Source organism: Cricetulus griseus (assembly GCF_003668045.3).
Source record: "Cricetulus griseus strain 17A/GY chromosome 1 unlocalized genomic scaffold, alternate assembly CriGri-PICRH-1.0 chr1_1, whole genome shotgun sequence".
In the NCBI taxonomy this organism is placed as follows: Eukaryota; Metazoa; Chordata; class Mammalia; order Rodentia; family Cricetidae; genus Cricetulus; species Cricetulus griseus.
The window spans coordinates 76138970-76166171 of record NW_023276807.1 but is presented as its reverse complement, the minus strand read 5'-3'; the positions used below and the strand labels follow the sequence as shown (position 1 = coordinate 76166171).

General features: G+C 42.6%; 1 protein-coding gene across 1 annotated transcript in view; it reads right to left on the bottom strand.

The window, feature by feature from the left end:
- The window catches only part of LOC100774582 (ATP-binding cassette sub-family G member 3), a 35742-nt gene extending 16187 nt beyond the window's left edge, over window positions 1-19555 (bottom strand). Inside the window, exons 1-8 of the mRNA XM_035453132.1 lie at window positions 19353-19555; window positions 16420-16479; window positions 15663-15777; window positions 14971-15123; window positions 8888-9024; window positions 5568-5719; window positions 4458-4559; window positions 2772-3022 (exon numbers count right to left, since the gene is read on the bottom strand). Coding sequence (XP_035309023.1) covers window positions 2772-3022; window positions 4458-4559; window positions 5568-5719; window positions 8888-9024; window positions 14971-15123; window positions 15663-15777; window positions 16420-16479; window positions 19353-19555 — 1173 coding nt within the window. The remainder of the gene's footprint in view (window positions 1-2771; window positions 3023-4457; window positions 4560-5567; window positions 5720-8887; window positions 9025-14970; window positions 15124-15662; window positions 15778-16419; window positions 16480-19352) is intronic.
- Between the last annotated feature and the right edge of the window lie 7647 nt (window positions 19556-27202).

The window sequence follows — 27202 nt, the reverse complement described above, 5'->3', positions numbered from 1 at the left end:
TTCACCCTTGGGCATATGCCCAAAGGAAGCACATTCATACCACAAGGGCACTTGCTCAGCTGTGTTCTTAGCAGCATGGTTTGTAATAGCCATAATCTGGAAACAACCTAGATGCCTATCAACCAAAGAATGGACAATGAAAATGTGTTACATTTAAACAATCTATTGTTACTCAGAAGATAAAACAAAACAAAACAAAAAACAATGACTTCTTGAAATTTGCAGGCAAATGGATTGGTTTAGAAAAAAGAAAACATTCTGAATGAGGTAACCCAGATGCAGAAAGACAAACACAGTGTGTTTGTTCTCCTTCGTAAGTAGATATTAGAGGTAAAGCAAAGGGTAACCAGGCTGCAATCCACAACCCCAAAGAAGCTAGGTAAGAAGGAGGGCCCTAAGAGGAACACACAAGGAGGGGCCCAGGAAGTGGAATATTTAGGATCTCCTGGGTAAGCTGGGAGGTAGGTAAAAGGGAGGAGATGGGGGATGGGAGCATGAAGGATGCAGATGGCCAAGTTGGGGGAGGGACTGAGAGGGAGAGCAATGAAAGAGATAACATGATAGAGGGGGCCATTATGGGGTCAGCAGGAAACCTGGCGCTAGGGAAGCTCCTAGGAATCCACAAGGATGACCCCAGCTAAGACTCCTAGCAACTATGGAGACAGTGCCTGAATGGGTCTTGCCCTTAATCAGATTAGTAACCGCCTTACTCCCATTATAGAATCTCCATCCAGTAACTAATGGAAGAAGATGCAGTAATCCACAGCCAAGCACTGGGCTGAGCTCCTGGAGCTCAGCAGGAGAGAGGGGGGAGGGTTCATATGAGCAAGGAGGTCGAGAGCATGTTGGGGAAAACCACAGAGACAGCTATCTGAGCTAGAGTACCTCAAAGTCCTTGGACTGATACCTGGGGAACTTGCATGGGACCAAACTAGGCCCTTTGAAAGTGTGTGACAGTTATGTGGCTTGATCTGTCAGGGCTGGTAGGCCCTGGCAGTAGGACCAGGACTTATTCCTGCTACATGAACTGGCTTTTTGGTGGGATATCCCACCTATGGTGGGATATCTTGCCCAACATGATTGAGGGGCAGGGGGACTTGGGCCGGTCTCAACTTGGTATCTCATACTTTGGTGACTCCCCAAGGAAGCCTTATCCCCTCTGAGGAGTGTATGGGGGGGTAGGATTGGGGAAGTGGGGAGTCAGTGAAAGGTTCAGGCATTATGCTGGCCTGCCCTTGTTACCTGGTGAAACAGGCAGTACCCTGGTCAGCCCAAGGTTCCATGGGAACTAAGTCTGCACACAGATGCAGAGGACCCCTTTAAAAGATAAGTCCCTGCCCCTTTACGCTCTCTGTTCCCGCTCTCTGTTTCTCTGTTTCTCTGTCCCGCTCTGTTCCTCTGTTCCTCTGTCTCTCTGGTTCTCTGTCTCTCTGTCCCGCGCTCTGTGCGCTCTCTCTGTCTCTCTATGGAGACCGGCCATGGCGGTCAGCCATTTACCCCTTTTCCTCTTCTTAGTCTCCCCGTTCTGCCGGGCCTTTATAATAAACTTATAGTCTAAACAAAACAATAACAGTCAGAAAGAGGTGAAGGAGGGGAAACTGGGCTTGGAATGTGAAAATAATAAAAAGAGAAGAAAATTAAAATACATACATACATACATACATACATACTGTTTCCTATCCAGTTCTCTCCAGTGAGATAAACACTATATTTTGGCCAGAGTCCCTGATATAAAACACACATGCCAATAGATTGCTTGGTTGTTAAACTGAAAATTAAGATCTCTGAGATCGGAGGCTCTGACAGGACAGACCCTGGAAAAGCAAGGAATCCCAGTTCTCCACTAGGAAGGGCCAGAGAAGAGCTCAGGTCAGGTACTGCAACACAGATGACACAGTGGGGAAGAGAACACAGGCACCTGAGAGGTTAGGGGACACACCAAAGTAAGTGACAAAAAGTGTTCACCTAAACTGAGATCTCAACTCTGATGCCAGCGAGCATGGACAGTTTTCTACTTTAAGTGGCTGAAAAGTAGATGCTCAGAGCTGTTCCATGGCCCTGTTTCCTCACCTCCCAATTTCAACTACAGATCAACCCTCCTTCCCCTCTCCACTCATCTCCACCCCTTCTCTACTTTAACTTTCTCCAACTCCATTCTCTCATCTGACACACTACAATTTCATCTATTTATCCACTTACCATCCATCCACCCTCAGGAAAAGTTGCATCAGAAAAAGCCTTTTCCTCCTTTACTTTCTCCCTGGACTTGAACTTGAAAAATGCACAGGGTGAATTAAAGTAGACAGGTGTGAGGAACTCCCAGGAGGGCTGAAGTATCATTTGTACTCCCTGAATTAAATTTCCTACGGGATTAGTCATTATAGTTCCTCTAAATAAAATCCAACACTAAAAACTTTTTCTGTAATGAAACATTATTCGTTTTCTACTTGCTTCTTTGAGTATTTCTTTCTTTCCTTTTCTTCTTTTTTTTTATTTTGAGACAAGTTTTCACTGTGTAGGTTTGTAGACCAGCCTGTTCTTGAACTCACAGAGATCAATCAGCCTGCCTCTGACTTCTGAGTGCTGGGACTGACTCAAGGCGAGCGACACCACTGCCCAGCTTTGCATATTTCTACATGCCAAGTAGAGAGGAGAGGACAAATACATGGAAGGGAGTAGAAGATGAGTGTGACCCTGAAGGAGACTCACTCAGAATCAAATTGCTCCCACTTGAGTTTTGCACAATACAACAAAATAACTCATCAGATTACCTGAATCGCAGTGACCCGGGGAAAACCCTGAAAGTTTTTGAATGACCGACAGATAATCCACCAGAGCTGATGCCAGAAAGGGGTGACACAGGTGATCTCCTCCAAGGTGGGGGTCCTCCCTGCCATCTGTTCCTCCAAGAGTGAATCCAGCTCAGTTTTCATTTCACTGTATAAGGAGGACTGGGTATACATATTGCTTAATGTTTCTGTGACTTGGTGCTGTCTCTCAGAAAGTTCTTTGTATTTGTCGGCTTTAGGATAAAAGTGGATAAAGTCAAGAAAGACAATAATTTAACTGATTTTTCTAAGACACTTTTCATAAATAATGTATCAGTTTTTCTCTGAGACAGTCTCATGTACCCTAGACTGGCCTTGAAGATGCTAGGAAGCTAAGGGTGACCATAAACTTCTTCAGGTCCTCCAGTTTCTGTCTCAAGCACTCTGATTACAGGCATGCACCTTCACACCCAGTTATATGGTGCTAGGAACCAAACTCAAGTCTTTGTGCAATCTACACAAGCATTCTACCAGCCAAGCTACATCTTCAACCTACCACAATTTGAGCATAATAAAACTAGTCCTGTGTAATTCCCTTACAGATTGGAAAAGTGTCCCTAACTGACCTGACTACTGTCATTATCCCATGGGCACAGCTAACTGAATGGCCTTTTCCCATCCATGATTCTTAACAAAGTCCTCCCTTCCTGATGGATATACATTTCTTAACCTACAAGTCTGGTCCCTGCTCTCTGCTTCAAATGAATGTACATACAAATGTATAAATCTCCAAATATCTGGTTTTTAATATGTTATAGACAAAGCCAGACATGGTGACATAGCCCTGTGTATTAGTTAGGGTTTCTATTGCTGTCATGGACCACCATGAACAAAAGCAAGTTGGGGTGGTGCAAGGTATCTCACTTCTTCTTCTGCATGGTGGTGCATCACTGAAGAAGTCAGGACAGGAACTCACACAGGACAGGAACCTAGAGGCAGGAGCTGATGCAGAGCCATTGAGGGTGCTGTTTATATGACTAGCTCCCTGTGGTCTGCTCTTCCGGTATTCTTATGGAAGCCAGAACCACCAGCCCAGAGACAGCCCTACACACAATGGACTGGGCCCTTCCCCATCTCTCACTAATTAAGCAAATGCCCTGCAGGCTTGCCTACAGCCCAATCTCAGGACTTCAGCTTGTGTCAAATTGACATAAAATTAGTCAATTTACCCTGTAATACCTGTACTTGGGATGTGAGTGAGAAGGGGCACACATTCAGAGTGAGTCTGTCTACAATAAGCAAACTATCTAAAACAATATAAAGAATAATAGGACAAACAATGAGTACATGTACTTTTATAAGTTAAATAAAAAACAGAAAGAATGTCCGGCTTTGGTGGCACACGCCTTTAATCCCAGCACTCGGGAGACAGAGGCAGGCAGATCTCTGTGAGTTCAAGGCCAGCCTGGTCTCCAGAGCAAGTGCCAGGATAGGCTGCAAAGCTACACAGAGAAACCCTATCTCGAAAAACCAAAAACAAAACAAAACAAAACAAAACAAAACAGGAAGCACAAACAGACTGCAAAGTCGATTAGCTGAATTAACATAAAAAACTCTATTCTAAGGAACCATAGTTGTGTTTTAATGAAATCAGTTAGGCAAAAGTCTGACAGTAGAAGACTCACATACCTTCATGGCCATCTTCCTCTGTATCTAATATAGAAGAGAATCCTCCATTGATGATGTCCAGGAAGAAGTCTGCAGGGTTGTTGTGGGAATCATACTTGTAATCTACAAAGAAGGTAGGCCATGAACACAAACCTGAGGACCCTCTTTCAGAGAGTGGGAAAGGAGAGGGGAGACAGAATCTAAGAACTTCTTTCTCTTCCCCTCCCCCACTAATTTATCCTTTCCTATTATATAACACTCATACTATTTAAAAAATATGTGCTTCCCAGTCTAATGTATATAGACATATTATATGTCTATATTCATTTATGAATTTATACATGTGATATTCATACGTATGTGAACTCTTCTTATGAAAAAATCATTTGAATGTGGCCTCCATTTTTATAGGACTCCAAAGTCTCACAAATATTTGTATAATTTTAAATGACAAAGATTAATCAAAAACAAATAAGAGTGATAGATGGCAAATATTTAAATCTATATTTAGCATCAAGAAAATCATCCATAAATGTATTCATATTTCACTAAGATGTAACTGGCAGCATGAACCACTAAGAAATATGTCATCATTGAATCTGACTCTGAACAAACCAGGCAGATGACAATCATGAGTCACAACAGTCAGTTTTGAGCCTCTCTAGGAGCCCACATTGCCTAAGCCTGAAACGCAAAGTTACTAAGTTAAGTGCTATCTCCAGCCCCTCCAAGTCAGATCACAAGTGGGGAAAACTGAAAACCACCATCTGCTACTTGAGCAAGAACATGAGGACACTGGGCCTTCCCAAAGCTGTCCCAATGACTGATAACTGGGCCTGAGGCTGGCATGTTAATCAAGAAGGTCACATGACCGGGAAGCAGAACAAGTGGTTCAGTAAAAATACTGTGACACAGGTGTGATACAGGACAGGAGAAAGAAGAGAGACCTGAACAACAAGCCTGTGCCTCACAACTAACAGAATCCTGTCACCACGTCAACCAAAGGTCTTTAATGTGGAGAAACCCACACACAGCATGTCTGCATGAGGGTCAATCCGAAGTCCTGAGAACCCCTGTTCTTCTCCCAGATCCCATGAATGAAGGAGCTCTCACAGCAAAAGTCAGCCATACCTGCGGATGTGAAGTACTCCAAGGCCTCCTGTGCAGGGCCGTGAAACATGACTTTTCCTGAGGCCACTAAGGTGAGGCTATCAAAATATTTGAAGATGGAGTACGGGGGCTGATTAATGGAGAAGATGATTGTCCGTCCCCTCATAGACATCCTAAGTTTAAAGAGGGAAAAACCTAAGTCACTGCACAGAGGAACCTTGACATTCTCTACAAAATGTTTTATTCTGGAAGCTATACTCTTTGTTCCCATTTCAGCTTGAATTTTCCTTAAAAACACCTCATCGCATTTGTATTATCACCTGATAGGAAACCAAGCTAAAGCTTTTATTTAAATATTAGGACTTATACTGTGTGGGATGTTAGTAGTCCAGGGTCCACTCAAGTGTTACTGGCAATGAAAATCCCTGGCAGTCTTCTAGACACTGAGTTGGAATATCTGGGAGTCAGTGCAAAGAGTCCAAATCATGAACAGGCAGCCCAGGTGATGGACAGGTTCACTCACCAATGACAGAGCAAATATTACAACTATGACTATATGCACAATTCCCTCTAATCTTTTACTTTCTGTCTCTTCAGGAACTGGTTTTCACTGTTCTGACAATGTGATTCACATTCCTAACCTTGCTCTCCCTGCTAAACATTTCAGCAATAACCTCATTTCAAACTTCACAATATCGGCTTAAGGCAATTCTATTATAATTTCACCCTTTTTGTTGATAAGGCTTAGAACTGTGACCAATGTGTCACAGTTAGGGAGGGGCAAGCCTGGGATTTGACCATTTGTTTAATTCCATGACTGGAAAAAATAAGCTGAACTACCATTTCAGGAAGTTAGGAGAACCAATAACCCAAAACAGTGTTTAAAGCTGCTTTGAAAATATGTTCATAAAAGCCGGGTATGGTGCATGTCTGTCATGGACTAACCAGCTCAGCTACCACCCAGGCACACATCCAGGGTTCTGAGTTGTCCCATCCCAACATCTACCCCATCAGTGACCTGCTGGAGCTCATGGAGGGACCAACCCTGCAGAGACAAAGGTCCAGGATCTCCATGACTCAGGGTAGCAGCAGGATATCCCAGAGGAGTTTCAGTGCAGGTCCAGCATTGGTGGTGTACCAGAAGCCAGAGGCCTTGAACCTCACCAACAATTCATTAATTATGCAATGAGCAATTACTTAAAAAGCTGTTTGGATGGGAGGGTCCACTCTACGTCATGCTGCAGCTCCCAGTGCCACTACTACAAAAGAAGAGGTGATGGAGGATAGGAAAGACAGGTGAGTGAAGTGTTTGTTTTTCCTTTTGCTCCGTTTGTTTTTGTTGTTGCTGTCTTGCTTTTGTGTTGTTTTCTTTGTGTAGTTTTTAAATAATATCTTGTTTCTTTTTAAGTTTTCCTTTGTGGGTTTCCATGAGAGTCAAGACTGGATATGTGGGACTGGGAGTTGGGTGGGATTGGAATGCATGATATGAAATTCCCAAAGAATCAATAAAGATTTTTTTAAATCTGGGTATGGTAAGATATCTGTTATACCCCAGCACCTAGAAGGATCAGGAGTTCAGGGCCTACCTAGGTCACATGAGATCCTGTTTCTTTAACACAAACAGAAAGAGCAAAAGAACGAGAATGAGGCAGGGAGGGAGGGAGATAGTAATGTAGGGAGGGAGGAAAATAATAAGAGAGAGTGAGAAAGCTAGGCATGGTTGATGGGAGTTGTCTTTCTGTATATATGTTTGTCTTATTGGTTGATGAATAAAACACTGTGGCCAATAGGGTAGCAAGATAGGCAGGTCTAGGAGATGTGGAGAATTCTGGGAAGTGTAGGCAAAGAGGAGTAGCAATGTGATCCCTGGAAGAGAGGACATGAGTGAAATATTCCCTGGTAAGATACATCCATGTAGAAATACATTGATTAATAGAAATGGGTTAATAATTAAGACAGAGATAGCCAATGCAAAGCCCTAGTCATTTGCCAACAGATTTATAATTAATATGCGTCTCTGTGAGTTCATTTGGGGCTGACACGGCTGTGGGACCAGGCTGATGGGAAAGAGTGTCTTAACACATGGTAGTGTACACCTTGAATCCAAGTAGGAAAACTGATTGGTAGAGAGGAGATAAGGGCAGAAAAATGACATAACAGTTCATTGTTTTCCCTGTCAGACTATTAATCACAAATGGAAAAGCTATAATTTCATATCATATAACCCAGCAACCACAAAATGATTAGTTGATCAATACTCAAGCCAAGGAAACGGGATGAATCAATAGGTGAAGGAACTTGATGCTAAGTCTAAAGATACAAGTTCAGTCCCTCGAACCCATTTGCAGACAAACATACAGACACACACACACACACACACACACACACACACACACACACACGCATGCACACACATACATGCACACTAATAAATAGAACACAGATAGATAGATAGATAGATAGATAGATAGATAGATAGATAGATAGATAGAGCCACTAGGATGTACTTCCAGGAGTGTTGGAGACCAAGGAGAACACAGCATATCAGAGCCTGAGTCTGCTCCCAGAGCACTGGAAGAAACTACAGGTAGGATGACCAATTGTGAATGTGAAGGGCTGAATTGTGTCCTTCTAAAGACTCATTTGTGGAAGACCTCACATATAAGAACTTAGAATGTGGCTATAATGGAGACAGAGTCTTTAAAAAGGTCATTAAGTTAGAATGAGATTACTAGTGTGTCCTAATGTAACTCCTGTTCATTTAAGAGATCAGTGCATAGACACACGAAGAGAGAGAGGACACCATCCACAATTAGTGACCCAGGCTGCAGCAGACACAGCCTGTGGGTACCTTAATGCCTGGCTTCCCAGACCCAGAACTGTAAGAAATTTAACTTCTATCAAGTCACCCAGTCTGGGGTGTCCTTGACACTGCTCTAGGAACTTTTCATCCCCTCAGGCCACCAAGTTCTAGTCAACTTGGTCTAGCTAATGTTCCAGACACACCAAATGTGCTTTACCTCAGAACAAATGAATTTTCCCTCCATCCAGCATTCTGTTCAGCTTTCACCCACTCATCCCAGCTCACTAGTCACATGCATGAGGGTTACGGGGACATGCAATTTAAAGTAGTGCTCCACCAAAGCAGTGCTCCACCTTCACCACAGCCTCTTTACCTATGCTCTTGTGTCATGGTTCCTAATGTGTATTCCTTGTTAATGGAAGTTTCCCTCTAATAAACAAGGAAGGAATTTGGTTGCTTACTTCTGAATCTCCTGCACAAAATGCACACAAGTGACCAGGTATTGAGTGAATGAAACTAATGTTCCTTCAGCACTTACGTTCTCAGGACTTTGATGACATCAGTAGCAGTTTTCAAGTCTAAGTCAGTGGTGGGATCATCCAAGAACAAAATGGGATGCTCGGCAACCAGCTCCATTGCTATGCTGGTCCTCTTCCTGAGCTCCTTAGATCTAGGCTAAAACACCAACAACCATCATTATTAACAAGGACAACTACCATCATCGTCATGTAGTGAACTAGCCGGTTATATCAATATCCTGAGGAGCAGAGTGTGGGCACCTGGGAGAAGAAGGAGGACATTCCTCTTTTCCAGGGGAGTAGAAAGAGGCTCAGGTCAGGGTTGACATGAAACCCATGCTAATGATAGGTGCTTTGTTCATTTTCATGTCACACATTCCAGGGCAATGAGTTATCAAAGTCCCAGATTGGCACATTCTGTATAAGGAATGAAGAAGACCAGACAGAAGAATATGAAGTATCTCTAGTAAATTTGTGGTCATTTAACAACCTCCCAACACACACACACACACACACACACACACACACACACACACACACCACAACATATACATACAAATATACACACCCTACAGAACACACACTCAGATACATAGACACATATTGCTTTTTAACAAAAATTCCACATTGCCTTATTAGGACTTTTTTAGCTACCTTATGATTTTGCAAATTGACATTATTTACACTGTATACTATCACAGAATTCATGACTCATCCTTGTAGGCAAATCTAAAAGCTGGTATGTATGTTCTACAGGTCAAACTGGCACAGTCTTTGTACCAGTCAATGTCACTGTGTAAGTTGAGAGGAAATAGCAAGGTTTAGGGAGACACAGAAATAGGGAATAATACTCCCCAAACTTGATAACCAAATCATGATTAAGCCCTACTGATAACATACAACAATGGATGTCTGGGAAATGTGGATGAGTGTGGTCAGGACAAGGCTGAAGATATAAATGAATTTTTCATTTGGATAGTTAAGAATAGAGTTTATACATAAACAGATGTACTTATTTTTATGGATGAAAAGTAATTAAGTCTCAGGAGTAAGAAACTACCTAAGGTTCTTTAAAAATGTACAGTGAGAAACAGCTTTAGTGAGCTGCTATTGTGAACACTAACAAGCCCGGGAGATTGGTATTACAAGTGGACTATTGTGCTGGCCACATAACAGTCACACTTTTGCAGTAATCACATGTTCTCTCTACATTTCTTAAATGAAAATCTTATGAAAGGCTGAGGAGAAGTTTTAGCAGGAAAAGCACAAGCCTGAAGCCTGAGTTCAGTCCCTTGAACTCACATATAATAGCTACATGCAGTGGCAGGAATCTGTAATTCCATCAACATGTGATTACAAAGAGATGGTTGGTGGATCAGGAGCATCAAACATGTGTGGAGGACCGAACAAGACAGACCCTGCCTTAAAAATCAGTGGGAGCAGACTGGGAAAAGATATTCACCAACCCCACATCTGACAGAGGGCTGATCTCCAAATATACATAGAACTCAAGAAGCTAGTCTCCAAAACACCAAACAATCCAATTAAAAAGTGGGGTACAGAACTAAATAGACAATTCTCAATAGAGGAATCTAAAATGGCTGAAAGACACATAAGAAAGTGTTCAACATCCTTAGCCATCAGGGAAATGCAAATCAAAACAACTCTGAGATACTATCTTATCCTGTCAGAATGGCCAAAATAAAAAACACCAATGACAGAGGATGTGGAGAAAGTGGAATACTTCTCCACTGCTGGTGGGAGTGCAAACTTGTACAGCCAGTTTAGAAATCAGTATGGCAACTCCTCAAGAAAATGGGAATTAATCTACCACAAGATCCAGCAATTCCACTCTTGGGCATATACCCAAAAGAAGCACATTCATACAACAAGGACATCTGTTCAACGATGTTCATAGTAGCACTATTTGTAATAGCCAGAACCTAGAAGCAGCCTAGATGTCCCTCAACTGAAGAATGGATAGAGAAAATGTGGTACATTTACACAATGGAATACTACTCAGCAGAAAAAAACAATGGAATCTTGAAATTTGCAGGAAAATGGATGGAACTAGAAGAAACCATTCTGAGCGAGGTAACCGATCACAAAAGGACAAACATGGTATGTACTCACTCATATTCAGATTTCAGACATAGAGGAAAGGATTACCAGCCTACAATCCACACTGCCAGAGAAGCTAGTAAACAAGGAGGACCCTAAGAGAGACATAAATGGTCCCCTGGAGAAGGGGAAAGGGTCAAGATCCCCTGAGCAAATTGGGAGCACAGGAAGAGGGGGGAGGGAGCTAGGTGAATGAGAAGGGAAGAAGAGGAGGGATGCAGAGGACATGAGGGAACAGAAAGGTTGAGTCAGGGGAAGAATAGATGATAACAAGAAAGGAGATACCATAATAGAGGGAGACATTTCAGGTTTACAGAGAAATCAGGCACTAGGGAAATGTCTGGAGATCTACAAAGATGACACCAGCTAACAATCTAAGCAACAGAGGAGAGGCTACCTTAAATGCCCTCCCCTGATAATGAGATTGATGACTGACTTATATGCCACCAGATAGCCCTCATCCAGCAGCTGGTGGGAGTAGAAGCAGACACCCACAACTAATCACTGAACTGAACGGGAATCCAGTTGCAGAGAAGGATGAAGAGCAAAGGGGGTCAGACCAGGCTGGTGAAACCCACAGAAACAACTGACCTGAACATCGGGGAACTCTTGGTCCCCAGACTGATAGCAGGGATACAGGCATGGGACTGATCCAGACCCCAGGAACATGGGTTTCAGTGAGGAAATCTCGGAAAACTACAGGACCTCCCGTAGTAGTTCAGTACTTATCCCTAGCATAGATGTGGACTTTGGGAGCCCATTCCACATAGAGGAATACTCCCTGAGCCAAGACACACGGGAGTGGGTCTAGGTCCTATCCCAAAGGATATGATAGACTCTGATGACACCCTATGGAAGACCTCACCCTCCCTGGGGAGCCTTAGGTAGGGTTTTAGTTGGGGGGGTGGTAGGGGTGGACGAGAGGGAGAAGAGAACTGGGATTGTCATGTAAAACAATCTTGTTTCTAATTCAAATAAAAAAATCTGCAAAAAAATAAATAAAAATAAAAATGTAATTAAAAAAAACAGTGGGAGGAGAGAATGGACCCTAGACAAAGGTGTCCTATGACCCCCATGTGTGTGCTATGGCCTTCAGGTGAAGGGGGACACACACACACACATACAGGAGCATTCTCAAGGGTGTGCAAGCACACATACACACACACACACAAACACACACATGCAGAGTCTTTTTTGAAAGTTATCATTTAAAAGTTATATTAAAATTTTTGCAATTTATTACATTTCATGACTCCAAAAGGTTAATAAATACCTCTCTATGTTGTCCATTTAAAAACCAATAAGCAATTTAGGACAAGGGCTGGTTTTCTCAAACCAGCAATAGCTGGATGAGGGCTATTGCGTGGCATATAGGTCAGTCATCAATCTCATTATCAGGGGAGGGCATTTAAGGTAGCCTCTCCTCTGTTGCTTAGATTGTTAGCTGGTGTCATCTTTGTAGATCTCCAGACATTTCCCTAGTGCCTGATTTCTCTGTAAATCTGAAATGTCTCTCTCTATTATGGTATCTCCTTTCTTGTTATCATCTATTCTTCCCCTGACTCAACCTTTCTGCTCCCTCATGTCCTCTGCATCCCTCCTCTTCTTCCCTTCTCATTCACCTAGCTCCCTCCCCCCTCTTCCTGTGCTCCCAAACGATACATAGATAGAAAGTATCTTACTATGAATATAAAACAACATTAATAAACAGAGCCAAAGCACACAAAATTCCATCACTGGTGAAAAAGGAAATTGTGGTAATTGTCAGCTTTTCTATTGTTCTTCCCAAGAAGACAAACATCTCATAAACGAATGTGGAGAAGTATCATGGGAGTCAAGAGCCAGTGTCTTCCTATTGCTCACTGCCTCTAAGGAGGACCCAGAACAGGAGTTAATCCATGAGAATCCTAGTCTGGGGAGACCATTTTCACCCCACTCGCCTGCTCAGCAGATATCTATATATTATCTTCTCAATGGGTTGGTGTCATGTGACACGGAGGATGGCTCAGAAGACACAAGAAGAGGGAAGCAATCTTGATATTATAATCTCTAAGCAAACAACAAATATAGTACCTATCAAGTTCTATAAACAACATAATAATAAGAACATTCGGGGATTGTGAATGGTTATAGCCCTGACAGGGCTGACGATATCAAGAATTTGTTGGATAGTTAAGAGTGGAATTGTTAAGATAAACAAATGTCCTTGTTTTTCATGGATAAAAAAATAAATATTCAGGGAAGAAGTACTCCACAATATTCTTTTGAAATATGTCAGTAAGAAACTACTTAGCTATTGAAATGGTCAGCTATGAAGTTCACCACTTATCTATTACCTTTCCTGATCTTGTGAAAGTCTCAACAGGAGGCATCACTTGGTCCATGCATTGTTACACTTGCACAGGTTGTCTCTACAAAACCTTACACAGGGTTTGAGAATGAATATTGACAGAAGATAAGGAAGCAGGCAATGAGGACAAATGCATATCCTAGGTTTCTGGCCAGTTGCTTAGATCAAAGGTAAACAAGGATGTAGCATGATAAATAAATGAACCAGAGACTGACATTGGGGATCAGGCTTCAAGCTGAAGATGACAAAAGCAAAGCAGCCGGCTACTGGTTACTAGCTCTTATCTCTACCTCAGACTGAAAGGCGATCCTGGCTCCACCAAACCTCAGACTAATGCCTCTCCTCAGCATGGATGGAGAATCCTGAGACTTCAATGTCTTCCTATCCTCAATGTGGCTGGAGAATGAACACTCTTTCTGAGACCCTGTTTCTGTCTTAAATACCTCTCATGATTCCTGGGATTAAAGGGGTATAATCCCAGGTGCTGAGATCATCATTGTGTGAGCTGTTTCTCTTTAGGACTGGATTATTTCTTGTACCTCAGTGAAGCCTTGAACTAACATAGATCTGTCTACTTCTTAATCCTGAGTTCTGAGATTTAAAGTGTGTGCCTGGTTTCTATGGTTTGTGGATGCCTTTGATATCTGAATTCTCAGGCAAGCGTCAATAAATCATAAATAATATGTCACCACACAAGGAGGAAAAGACTTTATTTTGGCACAGTTCCAAAGTATAGTCCCCCATTACAGGAAAGCCAAGGCAGGAAGCTGGTTACATCCAGTCAAGAGCACAGAGAGGATGAATGCATGCATGCCTGCCAGGGCTCAACTCACTTTCTCCATCCTCATGCCACCCAGGACCCAAGCCCAAAGAATGGTGTGGCCTGTGATGGGCTGGGTCTTTCTGCATCACTTTTTACATCTATAACTTAACCTAGATAGTCACACACTGAGATGTCCTCAAGGCACCCTGACTACAATTCCTCATAGAGACTCTGCTAGATGATTCCATGTAACTCTAGACTGTGTCAACTTGACAATTAGAACTATCCACCACAGACAGGATAGGATAAAAACAGAGAGAAAGGCTACAGGAAATAACAGGCACAAAACAAGTAAAAGTAAATGCTGAAGAGGCCAAGTACAACCCTGAAGGAAATAAATGCAGAGTGAATCACAGAGTCAGAGTCCTCCATCTCTCGTCCTATGTCAGTCCAGAAATACAATCAAACAACAAAGGAGCAAGTCTTGTAGCAGAAGAGACAATAAATAGAAGAAAGCCCTTGTCAAATTTTCTAGAGAGTGAAGATTTCAGGCTGAAGGAAGAGGAAGTTCATGTGAGGAACACATGGAAAAGGCCATGGAAGGAACACACAGAGATGGTCATGTGAGGCACACACAGAGATGGTCATGTGAGACACACACGGAAATGGTCATGTAAGGAACACTTTTCCCTACTGAATCACATTCCATTCCCAGGATTAACCATTGCTAAGATGGCTTCCCAGCTTAATTTTCTCTTTATATCATGTGACCAGCCACCTTGACCACACACATTATAGGAAACATATTAGCCACATAGGGATTTTTTTTTTTTTTGCTCTGAGTTTTTTGAGATTTTTCTTCACGTTACCTTGACATTTGACTCCTCATCCAGATGCAGAAGTTCAAGGACCTCACTAATTCGATTTCTTTTTTCATGTCTTGTTACATATGTTGGAATTCGAAGAGCTGCTGAGAACTCTACATTCTCTCTAACAGTCACCGTGCGCATCACCATGTCATTCTTAAGGTTAAATGGAATTTTAATTAAATATAGTTATCATGAAGACAATCACTCTATAAATGTAACCTGATCCTCATATAAACAATATTCTATGTAATGCTCTACTGAAAAATAAGCTTTCAATGCTACTAATTTCAACTACAGAGCCTGATGCAATCATTTTCACCCCCCTCCCATTTGCCTTCCAAGTAGAGCTCAGGGATTTTTGTGACTGCTACCTGCAATTATTTGCAGAAAACATCTAAGCAGTGGAGAAAGATGGAGGAAGGGCAAGGTTGGACAAAGGTAGTCCTTTGTAGAATTAAATCACAGCTGCAATTACTAATACTGTACCAAAGATGTCATACTCAACCCCTCCCCATCTTCCTATTTAATAATGCCAGTCTCAGGCTAAGGAGTCACTAGGATAAGCTGGTGTAGAGAAAGTCAAGCCTATAAATGTGCCATATAATGAACTGGAAACACACAAATCTACAAGCTGAGCATCTAACCATACAGAGGCAGAGGGAATCTAAAATTACAAACCCACCAACACTTACTTGTGGGACATAACCAGAAGTACATTGGAAATTAGCAGGTCGAGGTTTTCCATTTATCAGAATATCTCCTGATAATCCACGTGGATCTTTCCTTGCAGCTAAGACATCTAATAACCTAGAGAGGGTTATGTATGTTGTGTAGTTTAGTTTCTCCCTTCAGTAACAGCTATAATCTTTTACATATTCAGGATAAAAATTCTGCATAAAGTAAGACATAAAATTAAGTGGTAAACAAGTCAAAAGTTTAACTGAAATCTCTCTCTCTCTCTCTCTCTCTCTCTCTCTCTCACACACACACACACACACACACACACACACACTCCTTTCTTTTCTGTATGTGCTCTAATACAGCTCAGAATTACAGATGCAAGACATGATCCACATGACTGCCCAGCCTCTCCCTGCTATCTGACCTTGGGGAGTAAGACAAGTAATGTCCTGCTCTATTTTGAGAGTTGGGCCTGGTGATGCTTTGTCCCCAGAAACTTCTCCTTCATCTTTCTAACTTTAATACTATCTCCCCCATATTTAATAATATTATGACCCAACTACATATACCAATCACTCTATCATTTCCCATCAAGAAATTAAAACTTTGGTGGTAGAAAATGAGAATGCTCCCTCCGGCACATTATCCATGTCCATGGCACATGGACAGACTCACACATAGACACACAAAACTTAGACAACTCCTGTAATTGTTTACAGCAGGGAAACTGGATACAAAGGGCGTGCACATGCTTTCCCTTATACTCACAAAGATCTGCTCCCGTCCTGAGGTCCCATGATGGCATTGAGGCCAGGTTTCATGATCCCACTGCAGACACAAAATCAATCTGGGTGATTTTTATATTTAAAAGAAGTTATATTATCTTAGTGCCTAAATTGAATATGCTGTTGAAGCTGGATGGAATTGTACACAGAAAATAGCCATAGAAAAATAAAATATCAATAGAGGTCTATTATTTATAAGAGATGTCAATTGCTAGTGGAGATTAATCAGAAAAATGGCTCAGATATCCCAAAATCCCTGCTGCTTATTATTTAATTGGCTTGTCTTTTTTGAAACATGGTGCATCTAAGTTCAGTGTCCTTGAAGCAAGTAGCAGGTTGTCATGAAGACTCTATTAAACATGTAACAGCTTCTTTCTAATGTTTGATGATCAGCATCTTCATATAGTCCTGCATGCAGCCTATATGAATAAGTCATGGGATTATCAGTAGACATGTCCTTACCTATTAAAATAGAATCAAATCAAAGTCAATGTGTCTTATGTAGAAATCCAAACACTAGAAAGAAGTGCTCCAGAGACAGGAGAGCATTACCAAGTTTAACACTCAAAACAAAACCTTCTGAATCAAAATAGAAAAGCTAAATAAACACACACACAAAGGATAATTTCCTTCCCCGATAAAGAGATTAGAATATTCTCAGTTTAGAGTTGAAAGTCATCCCTCCTGGAGAGGACATTCTTCATTGATGAATACGTGAAAGATTTTAGTTTGCTGAGAGAAAAGGTTTTAAAAGATTTTAGTTCACAGAGAGAAAACATTTCCCACAGGCCTTGGCCCACTACAAGGAAGCTGGCCCCAACCCCGGGCACATCCTATGGTTTAGACGGGGGCAATCGCCAAGACAGCCCTCTTTGGGTCACACCTGGCTGGCCAACAATCAAGGACCTTTCAGGGTACGTTCTATGGTTTTTCCTTTGCAAAAAAGCAGGTCACACCTGGGTGACCACTCTAACATGAGATCATACTTTGTAATCAATCACTTTGTGCCCCTTGCCTGTATGCTGATCTGCGTTTTTTTCCTATATAAGGAACCTATAACCCTTGCTGGGGTGTTCAGCTTTCCCGATATTGCTGACACCCTAATGCACATTCGTTCAATAAACCCTCTTGCTTTTGCAGCTCTTGGTCTGGTTTCTGAGTCTTGGGGGCTCCTCGGGATCCTGAGGTCCTTATGGGTTTGAGGGGTCTTTCATAGGTACAGCACAAATACAAGTTATGTCAGAAAATTGATTCAGAGTAGTTAATATCCAGATTGAAAAAAGGCATTTCTTATAGAAAACTTAGCTTTGTTCCCATTTGTTACTTCATATCCAGACAATGTGTCAATCCTTTGCCCTGCCCATTCCCCTCTTTGTAAGAAAGTGATGGAGGTTGTAGGTGGAGGAGCAGAAACACCAGTGCCCAAGAACAGAGGCGATGGTTGGGGTTAGGAGGAAGAATCTATGCCGACTGTAGGGAAGAGCTTGCTCTGTGTACTCTGTCCTGGGATTTGGTTGGAAGCATGGTGTAGGGAGACACTGTAGCCCCGTCCCCAGGTAACACGGACAGGTGTGCCGGGAACATGCCCGTGAGGGCGAGGGCTGGGTGAGGGGAAGTCAAAGGCTTCTTAAAGGACCGAGGACACGTGGACCCTCCCTTCTTCTGGCCCTTCTTCTTGCTCCCTCCTCCTCGCTCTGGGCTGGCTGCTCTGGCACGCTTTGGCCTGCGCTTGGCTGGTGTATCTAAATAAAGAAATATTGACTGCTGATTGATAACTCCACAGCATGGCTTCTCTATGTCATGGAACAATATGCGGATTATTGGTTTTAGCTTTTTGTAGCTCTTGATGAATTTTGAGCAAAAAATGAGGACCCAGACTTTCTGCTGTTGGGACTTCCTCATTGCTTCCATCTCATCTCTTGTATCTGACCCTTCAGCCTGGTATAAACCTTCAGGTCAGTTTTGGGAGGGGATGGTTATACAGATGTGCACACAATTCTTTTAGATTTTCAAATTTGTAGTGCAATATTCCCTCGTATCACTTGATTTTTAACAGTGTGCCTTTTGTATTACTTTTCCAGCCTTAATTTTATTGAATTGCAACCATTACTCAGAATTGGGGGATTTTTTGTTTGTTTCCTTGTTTGTTTTGATAATGTGTCTGAGTTTGTCAAGCTTGTTTATATTTTCAAAGAACAAACTTTCTGTGTCATTAATCCATTACATTCTTTTTTTTTTCTTTTTTTTTTTTTTTGGTTTTTCGAGGCAGGGTTTCTCTGTGGCTTTGGAGGCTGTCCTGGAACTGGCTCTCGTAGACCAGGCTGGTCTTGAACTCACAGAGATCCACCTGCCTCTGCCTCCCAAGTGCTGGGATTAAAGGCGTGCCCCATCACCAACCGGCTAATCCATTAGGTTCTTTTAGTCTCCATCTCATTATGTGATCATGAGCCTATCTGTATGGACTAGAAGATGAGGCTGGGGAATGTTCAATGGGTGAAGCACTTGCTGTTCAAGGGTGAAGACCTAAGTTAAACATCCAGAATTCACATAAAGTTGGGTACAGTCGTGGGTACCTGCAACTCCATGCTCTAGAGAGAGATGGGAGACAGAGACAGGAGAATCCCAGGACTCTTGCAGGCTGCTAACCTGGCATACACCTCAGCAGACAATGAGACACTCTGTCTGCTGCAGGGTAGCTCAAGGTTGTCCTCTTATGGCCTTGTACCGTGGTGTGTCGATGCATCGACACATCTGCACATGTGAACATGCACACATACAATTAAATGCACATATGCACACAGTAACACATACAGACACACACACGCACACACACATACACACACAGCTTTTCTATAATAAGTCAACGGTTGTTGAAAAAGTTGTTCATACAGTGTTCTTTTTAGTTCATGCACATACCTGATATTTGATAGTCTTTCTATCACCCATGTTTTTTTACGAAATGGAAAGCCACTCTGCACTGTTTCTCGATAGCTGATGTTATGAAAACTCAACACAGCCTCTCCAGTCAATGTCTTCGGGTCACTGGTGTCCATTCCAGGAAGGTCATTGGGATTTCTTTCTATCATTGGAATTGCAACAGGGTCATTATTGGAAGACATCTCGAGAGGTTCTTCCTTCCTGTAGAAGGAACAGCAATATTGAGTTGGTGGTCCACACCAACAACGTTATGACACAACACATTACACATACAGATCGCATTAAACTGTGCAGCCACAGGCAGATTTTTTCCATGTGAACACTACATATTGCTGTGATTACCTAAGGACACAATGAGAAGCACACATAACCGAGTACATACATACACTCCCCTTACATCCTGAATTCCTAAGAAACAAATGAGCCAATTGAGTAGAGTATAAATGTTGGTATTCATAATTCATAAAGGATAAAGAGGACAGACAAGGGTCAGATTTCTCTTACTTTGAAAACAAATTATGATAGTATGTAAGTTCAGAGGTAGAATATATGACCACCACTACCACATCTCATATTTGTGTGTGTGTGTGTGTGTGTGTGTGTGTGTGTGTGTGTGTGTGTGTGCAAAATCACATAGCATATGCACATTCAGAGAGTTACTTTGGAACAGGCTGGTCAAAATACACAGTTGGTTCAAGGCTTGGTGTCAGTTCAAGATATACAGATGGTTCAAGGGGCAGATTGCTTCAAAGCACAGAGCTGATTCCAGGCATAAATGGTGTGAACAAATGCAAGCTCAAGTGAGCCACTTCTATTTAGGCTGATCAGGGTATGATGGGGATGTTTTCTGTACATATGTTTCTCTTAGTTGTTGATGAATAAAGCACTGAGGCAGGATGATAGGTCGGACTAGGAGACAAGGAGGATTCTGGAAAGTCTAGGCAGACAGGAGTCATCATGTGAGCCCAGGGGAAGAGAGGATGTGAGTGAGGCGTCTCTTCTGTAAGATAAGACCATGTGGAAATACTTAGATTAATAGAGATGAGTTAATAATTAAGACAAAGCTAGCCAATAAGAACAAGCCAACAGCCAACAGTTTCATAACTAAAATAGCATCTGTGTGTTCATTTGGGTCTGACACGGCTCTGGGATTAGGTTGGCGGGAAGAATACTCTTAACAATGGTAAGCAGAAGTCTTGGGGACAGAGCTGAGAGCTTGCTGTCTTGTATGTAGTGATGCATATATCAGGTGGCCTAATGATGGCTCAGAGCATGATCCAAGTGAGGATATGGCATCACTCATTGTTCTGGTGTTTTGGACACATGAGATTGTTTTCTTGGACAAGGTCTTCAATGATCCATGGGTCTAGGTGTTCCTGGCTTGATATGTTTACAGGTAGAAATAATTTATTTGTATTAATAAGTTATTTATTAACCTATGTTTATTCTCTGTATTGGGCACTTGCCCACATAAGGCACAGAGTCATTTTGCCTCAGCATTTGCTTTTCAAATGAAGCAAACCACTGTCATATGAAATGGAGTCACTCAGGGCAAGGCAACTCTGAAAACTACTGTCCTATATCATACAAGGAACACAGGTGGGCACAGTCTGAGCTCTACACGCTCCATCTCTCACAACGCTAGAACCAGGAGCTCTACTCTCTGGGTTTGAGCTGTGGTGGGGATCCAACATCATCAAGCATGTGTCATGGTGCCCTGGGATGCACCGGTTGGTAGGCAGCCATGAGGGATGGTAGTGGAGGTGGGAGTGACTGACAGACACAATCCTAGCTCAGGCCGTGGAGGCCTGAGGACAGGCAGTCCTGCCTGCTGTAACCAGGAATGACATGGCTCCTGTGGATGGATGACTGCTGAGCCTGAGAGTTCAGAGTAGGTGCTGGCAGATTCTTTGGTTTCTGAAACTGCCTCATGCAGTTGGTAACTGCCTTAGTCAGGGTTTCTGTTACTGTGAAGAGACACCATGACCATGACAACTCTTAATAAGGAAACCGTTTAATTGGGTGGCTCACTTACAGTTGAGAGTTTTAGACCATTATCATCACGGTGGGACATGGTGGCATGCAGGCACACATTATGCTGGAGAAGTAGCTGAGAGTGCTACATCTCATGCAGTCAACAAACAGGAAGTAGTCTGTCTCACCCATACATGAGGCCACAAAGCCCACCTCCATAGTGATGCCCTTCCTCCAACAAGACCACACCTACTCCAACATTGCCATACCTCTCACTAGTGCCATTTCCTTGAAGGGCCATTTTCTTTCAAACCACCACAGTCACTGCCAAGGCTTCTGTGCCACTCCTACACACACAGGGCCAATATACAGGTTATCATTGATGTGGTTCATGAGTGTCATTGCTAGATAGTCTGGACTGTTGTTGCCTCTCTCCTTTGGAAGCTTTCATTATGCCTTCTAGTTCCATGAAAGATAGTCCTCAGTGCAGGGCAGGGGAGGGGGGAGGGGGAGCATCCAAGTCAGTTAGAGCTCAGGAGTCTCTGGATCCTGTGTCTGAAGAGCATGGTGTCTTAAGCAATATGAAAATACCTTCCACCTCTGGGGAATAACTAAGGGCAATAGCAATTGTATGTCTTAGGAGTGTCTTAGACAGACATCACCAACAACTCAAAAGAAGGCTTCTCATGTCTGATATTTGCTTTTGTTTTTTTTGTTGGGGGGGGGTCTTTGGGAGTTCCATCAGCCTAGATGAGAAAGGTTCTTTAAAACTATGTATGTATACACTGAATTGTGGGCATTATCGCTTTAATTGTTTTAGGGAAATGGTTAATAGTGTGATTTCTTGAGGCTGTTTCATCCACCCATATTGTTATTTTGCATGCATCTCTCCTCCTGTGTTTACCTCTCTCCCCCCTTCCTAAGGAGAACACATTTTCTCCTATCAGATAAATTGTACCCTGGAAATATGAATAATTCACCAATTATTGCACAAGGACCATGGTAATATTCTCTGTGTCATTCAAGGTTTAGTATGTATGCTGCCAAAAAGCACATGGGTTGACTTTAATATCCAACTCCCATCCATACCATACAATTTCCAGGTACTCACAAGTCAACAAACTTCAGAGTTAACTGTGCTGTATATCAAACAGATTCAGAAGACTTCTACAGAATGATGTCACATACTCCTCAGCATCTCATAGGTCTTTTACCAAAAGAAATCACATCTTACGCTGTAAAGCAAGCTTTAACAAATAGAATGCTAATTTCTTGTATCCTATCAGGTCATAATCTCAATAGATGGAGTCTTTGAAAAACTAAATTCATCCCTGATTACAGCCCTAAACAAACCAGGAAGAGTAAGTTCACACCTGCACAAAATTAAGGCTACTATGATAATCCTACCAACAGCATTATACTGAATAGGAAATAAATCAAATTCGTTCCTCTAAATACAGGATAGAGCCAAGGGTGACCATTCCTCAACTATTATTTAATATATGGCTTGAATCCACAGGGAAATAGAAATAGAACCCAGAGAGAGAGAGAGAGAGAACAGGAATTACCCTATTAGTGGACGAACTGCTTCTATGTTTAAAATCCTACCAGGCTGGCAAAGCACTTGCCTAACATATAGAAGTTTCTGGATTTGGTCCTCTGCACCACATACCAAGAAAAGCGCTCTGAAATCCGTCCAGGGCCCAGCAAGGTATCTCTGCAGGTTAACAAGCTGGCTCCACAAAACTAATGGTCTAATTTCAATTCAAGAATGCCCCTTTAATCTCAGGACTCAGGAGGCAGAGGCAGGCAGATCTCTGTGAGTTCGAGGCCAGACTGTTCTACGGAGTGAGTTCCAGGACAGCCTCCAAAGCCACAGAGAAACCCTGTTTTGAAAAATCAAAAAAAAAAAAAGGAAAAAAAAAAAGAATGCCACAAAAATTTGAATACAGTGGCATGCCTTTGAAATCCCAACACAGGGGAATTACCCAGAAGCTGAAGGGGAGATCACCTGGAGTACCCAGAAAAACAGAAAGTCCAGGAGAGATTGTCACAACAGGTTGGAAGAACAGAACTGATGTTCAAATTTATCCTGTGATTGCCACACACAGTGTAACTAACACACACACACACACACACACACACACACACACACACACACACATACAAACACACACTGAAAAGACCAAGAATAGCTGTGGGTAAGCTCTCTGGACTTAAATAAGCAACGTAGGTTATGGAAACACAATTGCACACCTCTGAATGTCCCCACAGCCACAGAACTGTGCATTGTAAGTTGGTGAGGTGTATAATGTTAACTATACAAAAATAATGACCTTCCCGAAGAGAAAAGCCATCTACACTATTCATTTTTTTTTCTCACCCTGAAGTGACCTGGGCAATAATCTTCTTGGAGAAGAAGTTTTAATTTACTACATATCAATGACGCTTGTATGTGTGTGCATATGCAAGGAAGGCTTTCCAGTTTTTTAATTTTCATAATCCATCTTAATCCTAATTAATTTCCTCAAGCAGCTGATTCTGAAACTTTCTACTTCATGCAGTTTTCAAATAAAAATCAAACTTAAATCAATAATAGTCAACAGAATGTCTGGGGTGTCAGGAAAGCTCCCAACCTGATCATACTGTGTTCAAATGCACTACGATGTCATGTGCTACTCCCATATATTATGCAATGTGGCTATAAGGTAAGTATTTACCAAATACTTAAAGAGCATGAAATTCACATAACCCATACAAAATCTTGGTTTATCTTTAAGTAAGACCTGTTCATCAAGAGCGTCTGTAAGAGTCAGGGAAGGAAATGATAACTACAGGTTACCTTAGCATAGGCACTGCTGCTGGCATTATGGGATGGTTGTAGGCACAGCCTTCCTTTGAGTCTCCTCACCATCCCATATTAACACACACAAGACATGTTCCTTCACAGGCAAAGGCCAGGAGAAGCTTCTCTGAAAAGCAGCTATGTTCCTGAGCTGTGTGAGGGATCTGCCCCTTCTCCACAGGGTCTCAAGAATGCAACTTAAGGGGCAGGAGAGATGGCTCAGCAGTTAGGAGCACACACCACTCCTGCAGAGGACCTGGCTTCCATTCCCAGCAGCCATTGTCTGCAGCTCCAATTCCAGGGATCCAGTGCCCTCTCTGTCCTCCAAGGGCACCAGGTATGCAAGCAGTGCACTTACACACACACATGCAAGCAAGACACTCATACGCATCAAATAAAAATGAGTAAATCACAGAAAATGTAACTCAGCTCAGCATCGAGGGCTTCTAAATGTATCTTGTTTATTCTGATGTTCTTTCTCACAATAATTCTCCATCCTAGTTTGTATTTTATTTTTCACTTACCATATTTATCCCCCTTTCAAATGCTTTACAGACACTTAGCCACTGTTAAGTACAGGAATAGGTTCTGCCTGTGTGCATTTTAATACACATTGATTGAAGAGACTGCAATATTGGAGAGGTAGATGCCAATTCCATAAGAATGGCTCTTCCGTGCAAATGACCAGGCCTGGACACATGGTGCTTCATAAATATGTGTTACTATTAAACTTTCCCTGTTTATAAAACTAGAGGAGCCTTTACATTTCTAGTATTGCACAGGAAAAGAAAAGAAGCTAGCATTGTAGACACACAACCCACTGAAAGGCTTACAATGTAGTCGCTCTGGCCTTTAATTTCTCTGACTGTTCAAACTCTTTCCCCATTATCTGAGTAAGAGTTGTAAAAAGTTGGTGACTATCTGTATAGCAAACTAGAGACTTTGGGGGAAATTTTAAATCATGAGATAAAGAAAAATAATGAATTGTTCAGATCCCTTAAAATACCAGTGGTAACAAATTTCTTTTTTGCTGCTTGAGAAAACTTTTATCCACCTAACATAACTTTATTTACCTTCACACATTTGGAGATCAGTGGTTGGACATCTTCAACCCACCCCAAACACCATACTCTCCCTCTACAGACAGATGACATGACCAGCAGTTTGCATTTCACTCTTGCAAATGAAGCTACAAAGGATTTCCCAGCCCTGTCTACCCACACTCACCAGGGTCAGATGCAGGGGCCCAATGAGCTTGTGCACAGGATGGGAGGAGAGTTGCAGCTCTGGCCTGAGACTCAGACTTGTGCCCTACAGCCTCCAGGAGCCTGTTTTGCTGATCTCCTTCAGGGGCCAGGACTGAGCAGCTCCCAGAGAGGAGAGGAAGTAGCAGGCCAGGATTCCATGGGCTGGGGAAGGGAATGTGGAATCAGAGCGCCATAGGGTCCAGGCTCCATGAGGCTATGGGGCTGGGGCTAACCAGCTCAGGGCAGGCTTCTAGAGAGTTGGGCAATCTGAACTGTGCCCTAGATCTTGCCCTTTTCAGTGCTGGAGGAGGACAAGCCACCACCCAGCATACAGAAGAGACAAAATGAAAGTAACAGTTTCAGGTGCGCAGGGCAGGGCTGGGGTGTTAACAGGCGAGGATATTGTTAAACAGCACCCAAGTTGTTAATATAAATTGATTTATAGTTTATTTTTATATCCGAAGAGACCAATTGTGAGACAATTCGCTATTCACGATTGTAACCCCCATAATCTAGAGGCTGAGGCAGGAGGATTTGGGGTTTGGGTGCCTGAGATAAATATTGAACAATGTCCCTAAAGAATAAGAAGTGGCGGGGGAACTAAGTGTAGACTGTTAACTGAGTTCAGGTGGGGCAGGGTGTGCAGTATAGGACTCTTCATAGACCACAAAGTTAAATGTTGAAAAGTAAGTCAGGTTTCTGCTCTAATGTTTCTGTATCACTCTAGCATTGACTGGGGAGGGTCACACAGGCCTTCCCCGCTCCAGCTGAGGAGCTGTAGACGCTGACACTGCCAGGAGAGGGCAAGTCAGTTTTCTTCAGGAGTGTGGCCTTGGTATGTTGATTGTCCATGGATTGTCCTACTCTCGTGTGCACAGGGGCAACACTGAGTGGACTCGGGGGGTTATTGAAGAAGAGGAGGGGGAATGGGGAGGGAGGGAGGGAAAGAAATTGAGAGGGGATGGAGAGAGAGGGGTGGAGGGAGGGTGGGGAGGAATGGGGAGGAAGGGAGGGAAAGAGAGGTCAGAGAGGAGGAAGTTGTTGGGGGGGACTTTGGGGACATCCGCTGTAGCAGTGGAGGGTGAGTGAGGCTGCCTATGATTAAATTCATCCTACGTATGGAGTTCCCAAAATTCTCAAAGAATACATATTGTAAAAGTTTTTGGTTACCTTAACTTTTATTGGAGTACAATAGACATAGAGAAAGTACAGGCTGGGCAGTGACTCCACTCTGTGAGCTTGAGGACCTGAGTTCAGATCCCCAGCACCAGGTAAAGGGCTTGGTAGTGGGAGGGGGAGGCAGGGGACCCCTGGGCTTTCTGACCCTATTGTAGATAATCAGAAAGCCTGGTTCATCCGTGGGGTTCAGTGTGAGAGTGGGGTCACACCAGTGTTGAGTGCACAGGTGTGCACACCCATCTACAGCCACACATGCCCACACATACAAAATTATAGAAGAGCTGCCTAGACAGCTTGCTGTGTATTTACATAGTGACACAGTTGTATTTGTGAAACTCGTTCAATGTTCTATAAGATACAGGCAGATCTGTCTACTACTCAAGCTGAAGTACAGCACATTTATAACAACATAAAAATAGACAGATGCTCCATCTTAGAGTCTTTACAAGCCGATCGGGCAAAGGACCATGATGAGATTCAGGAACTTATTCAGACCTTACAAACTAAACAGGTTAAAGACCATGAGGAACTGACATCTAGTTTAGGAATACTACAAGCTACACAGACTAAAGACCATGAGGAAC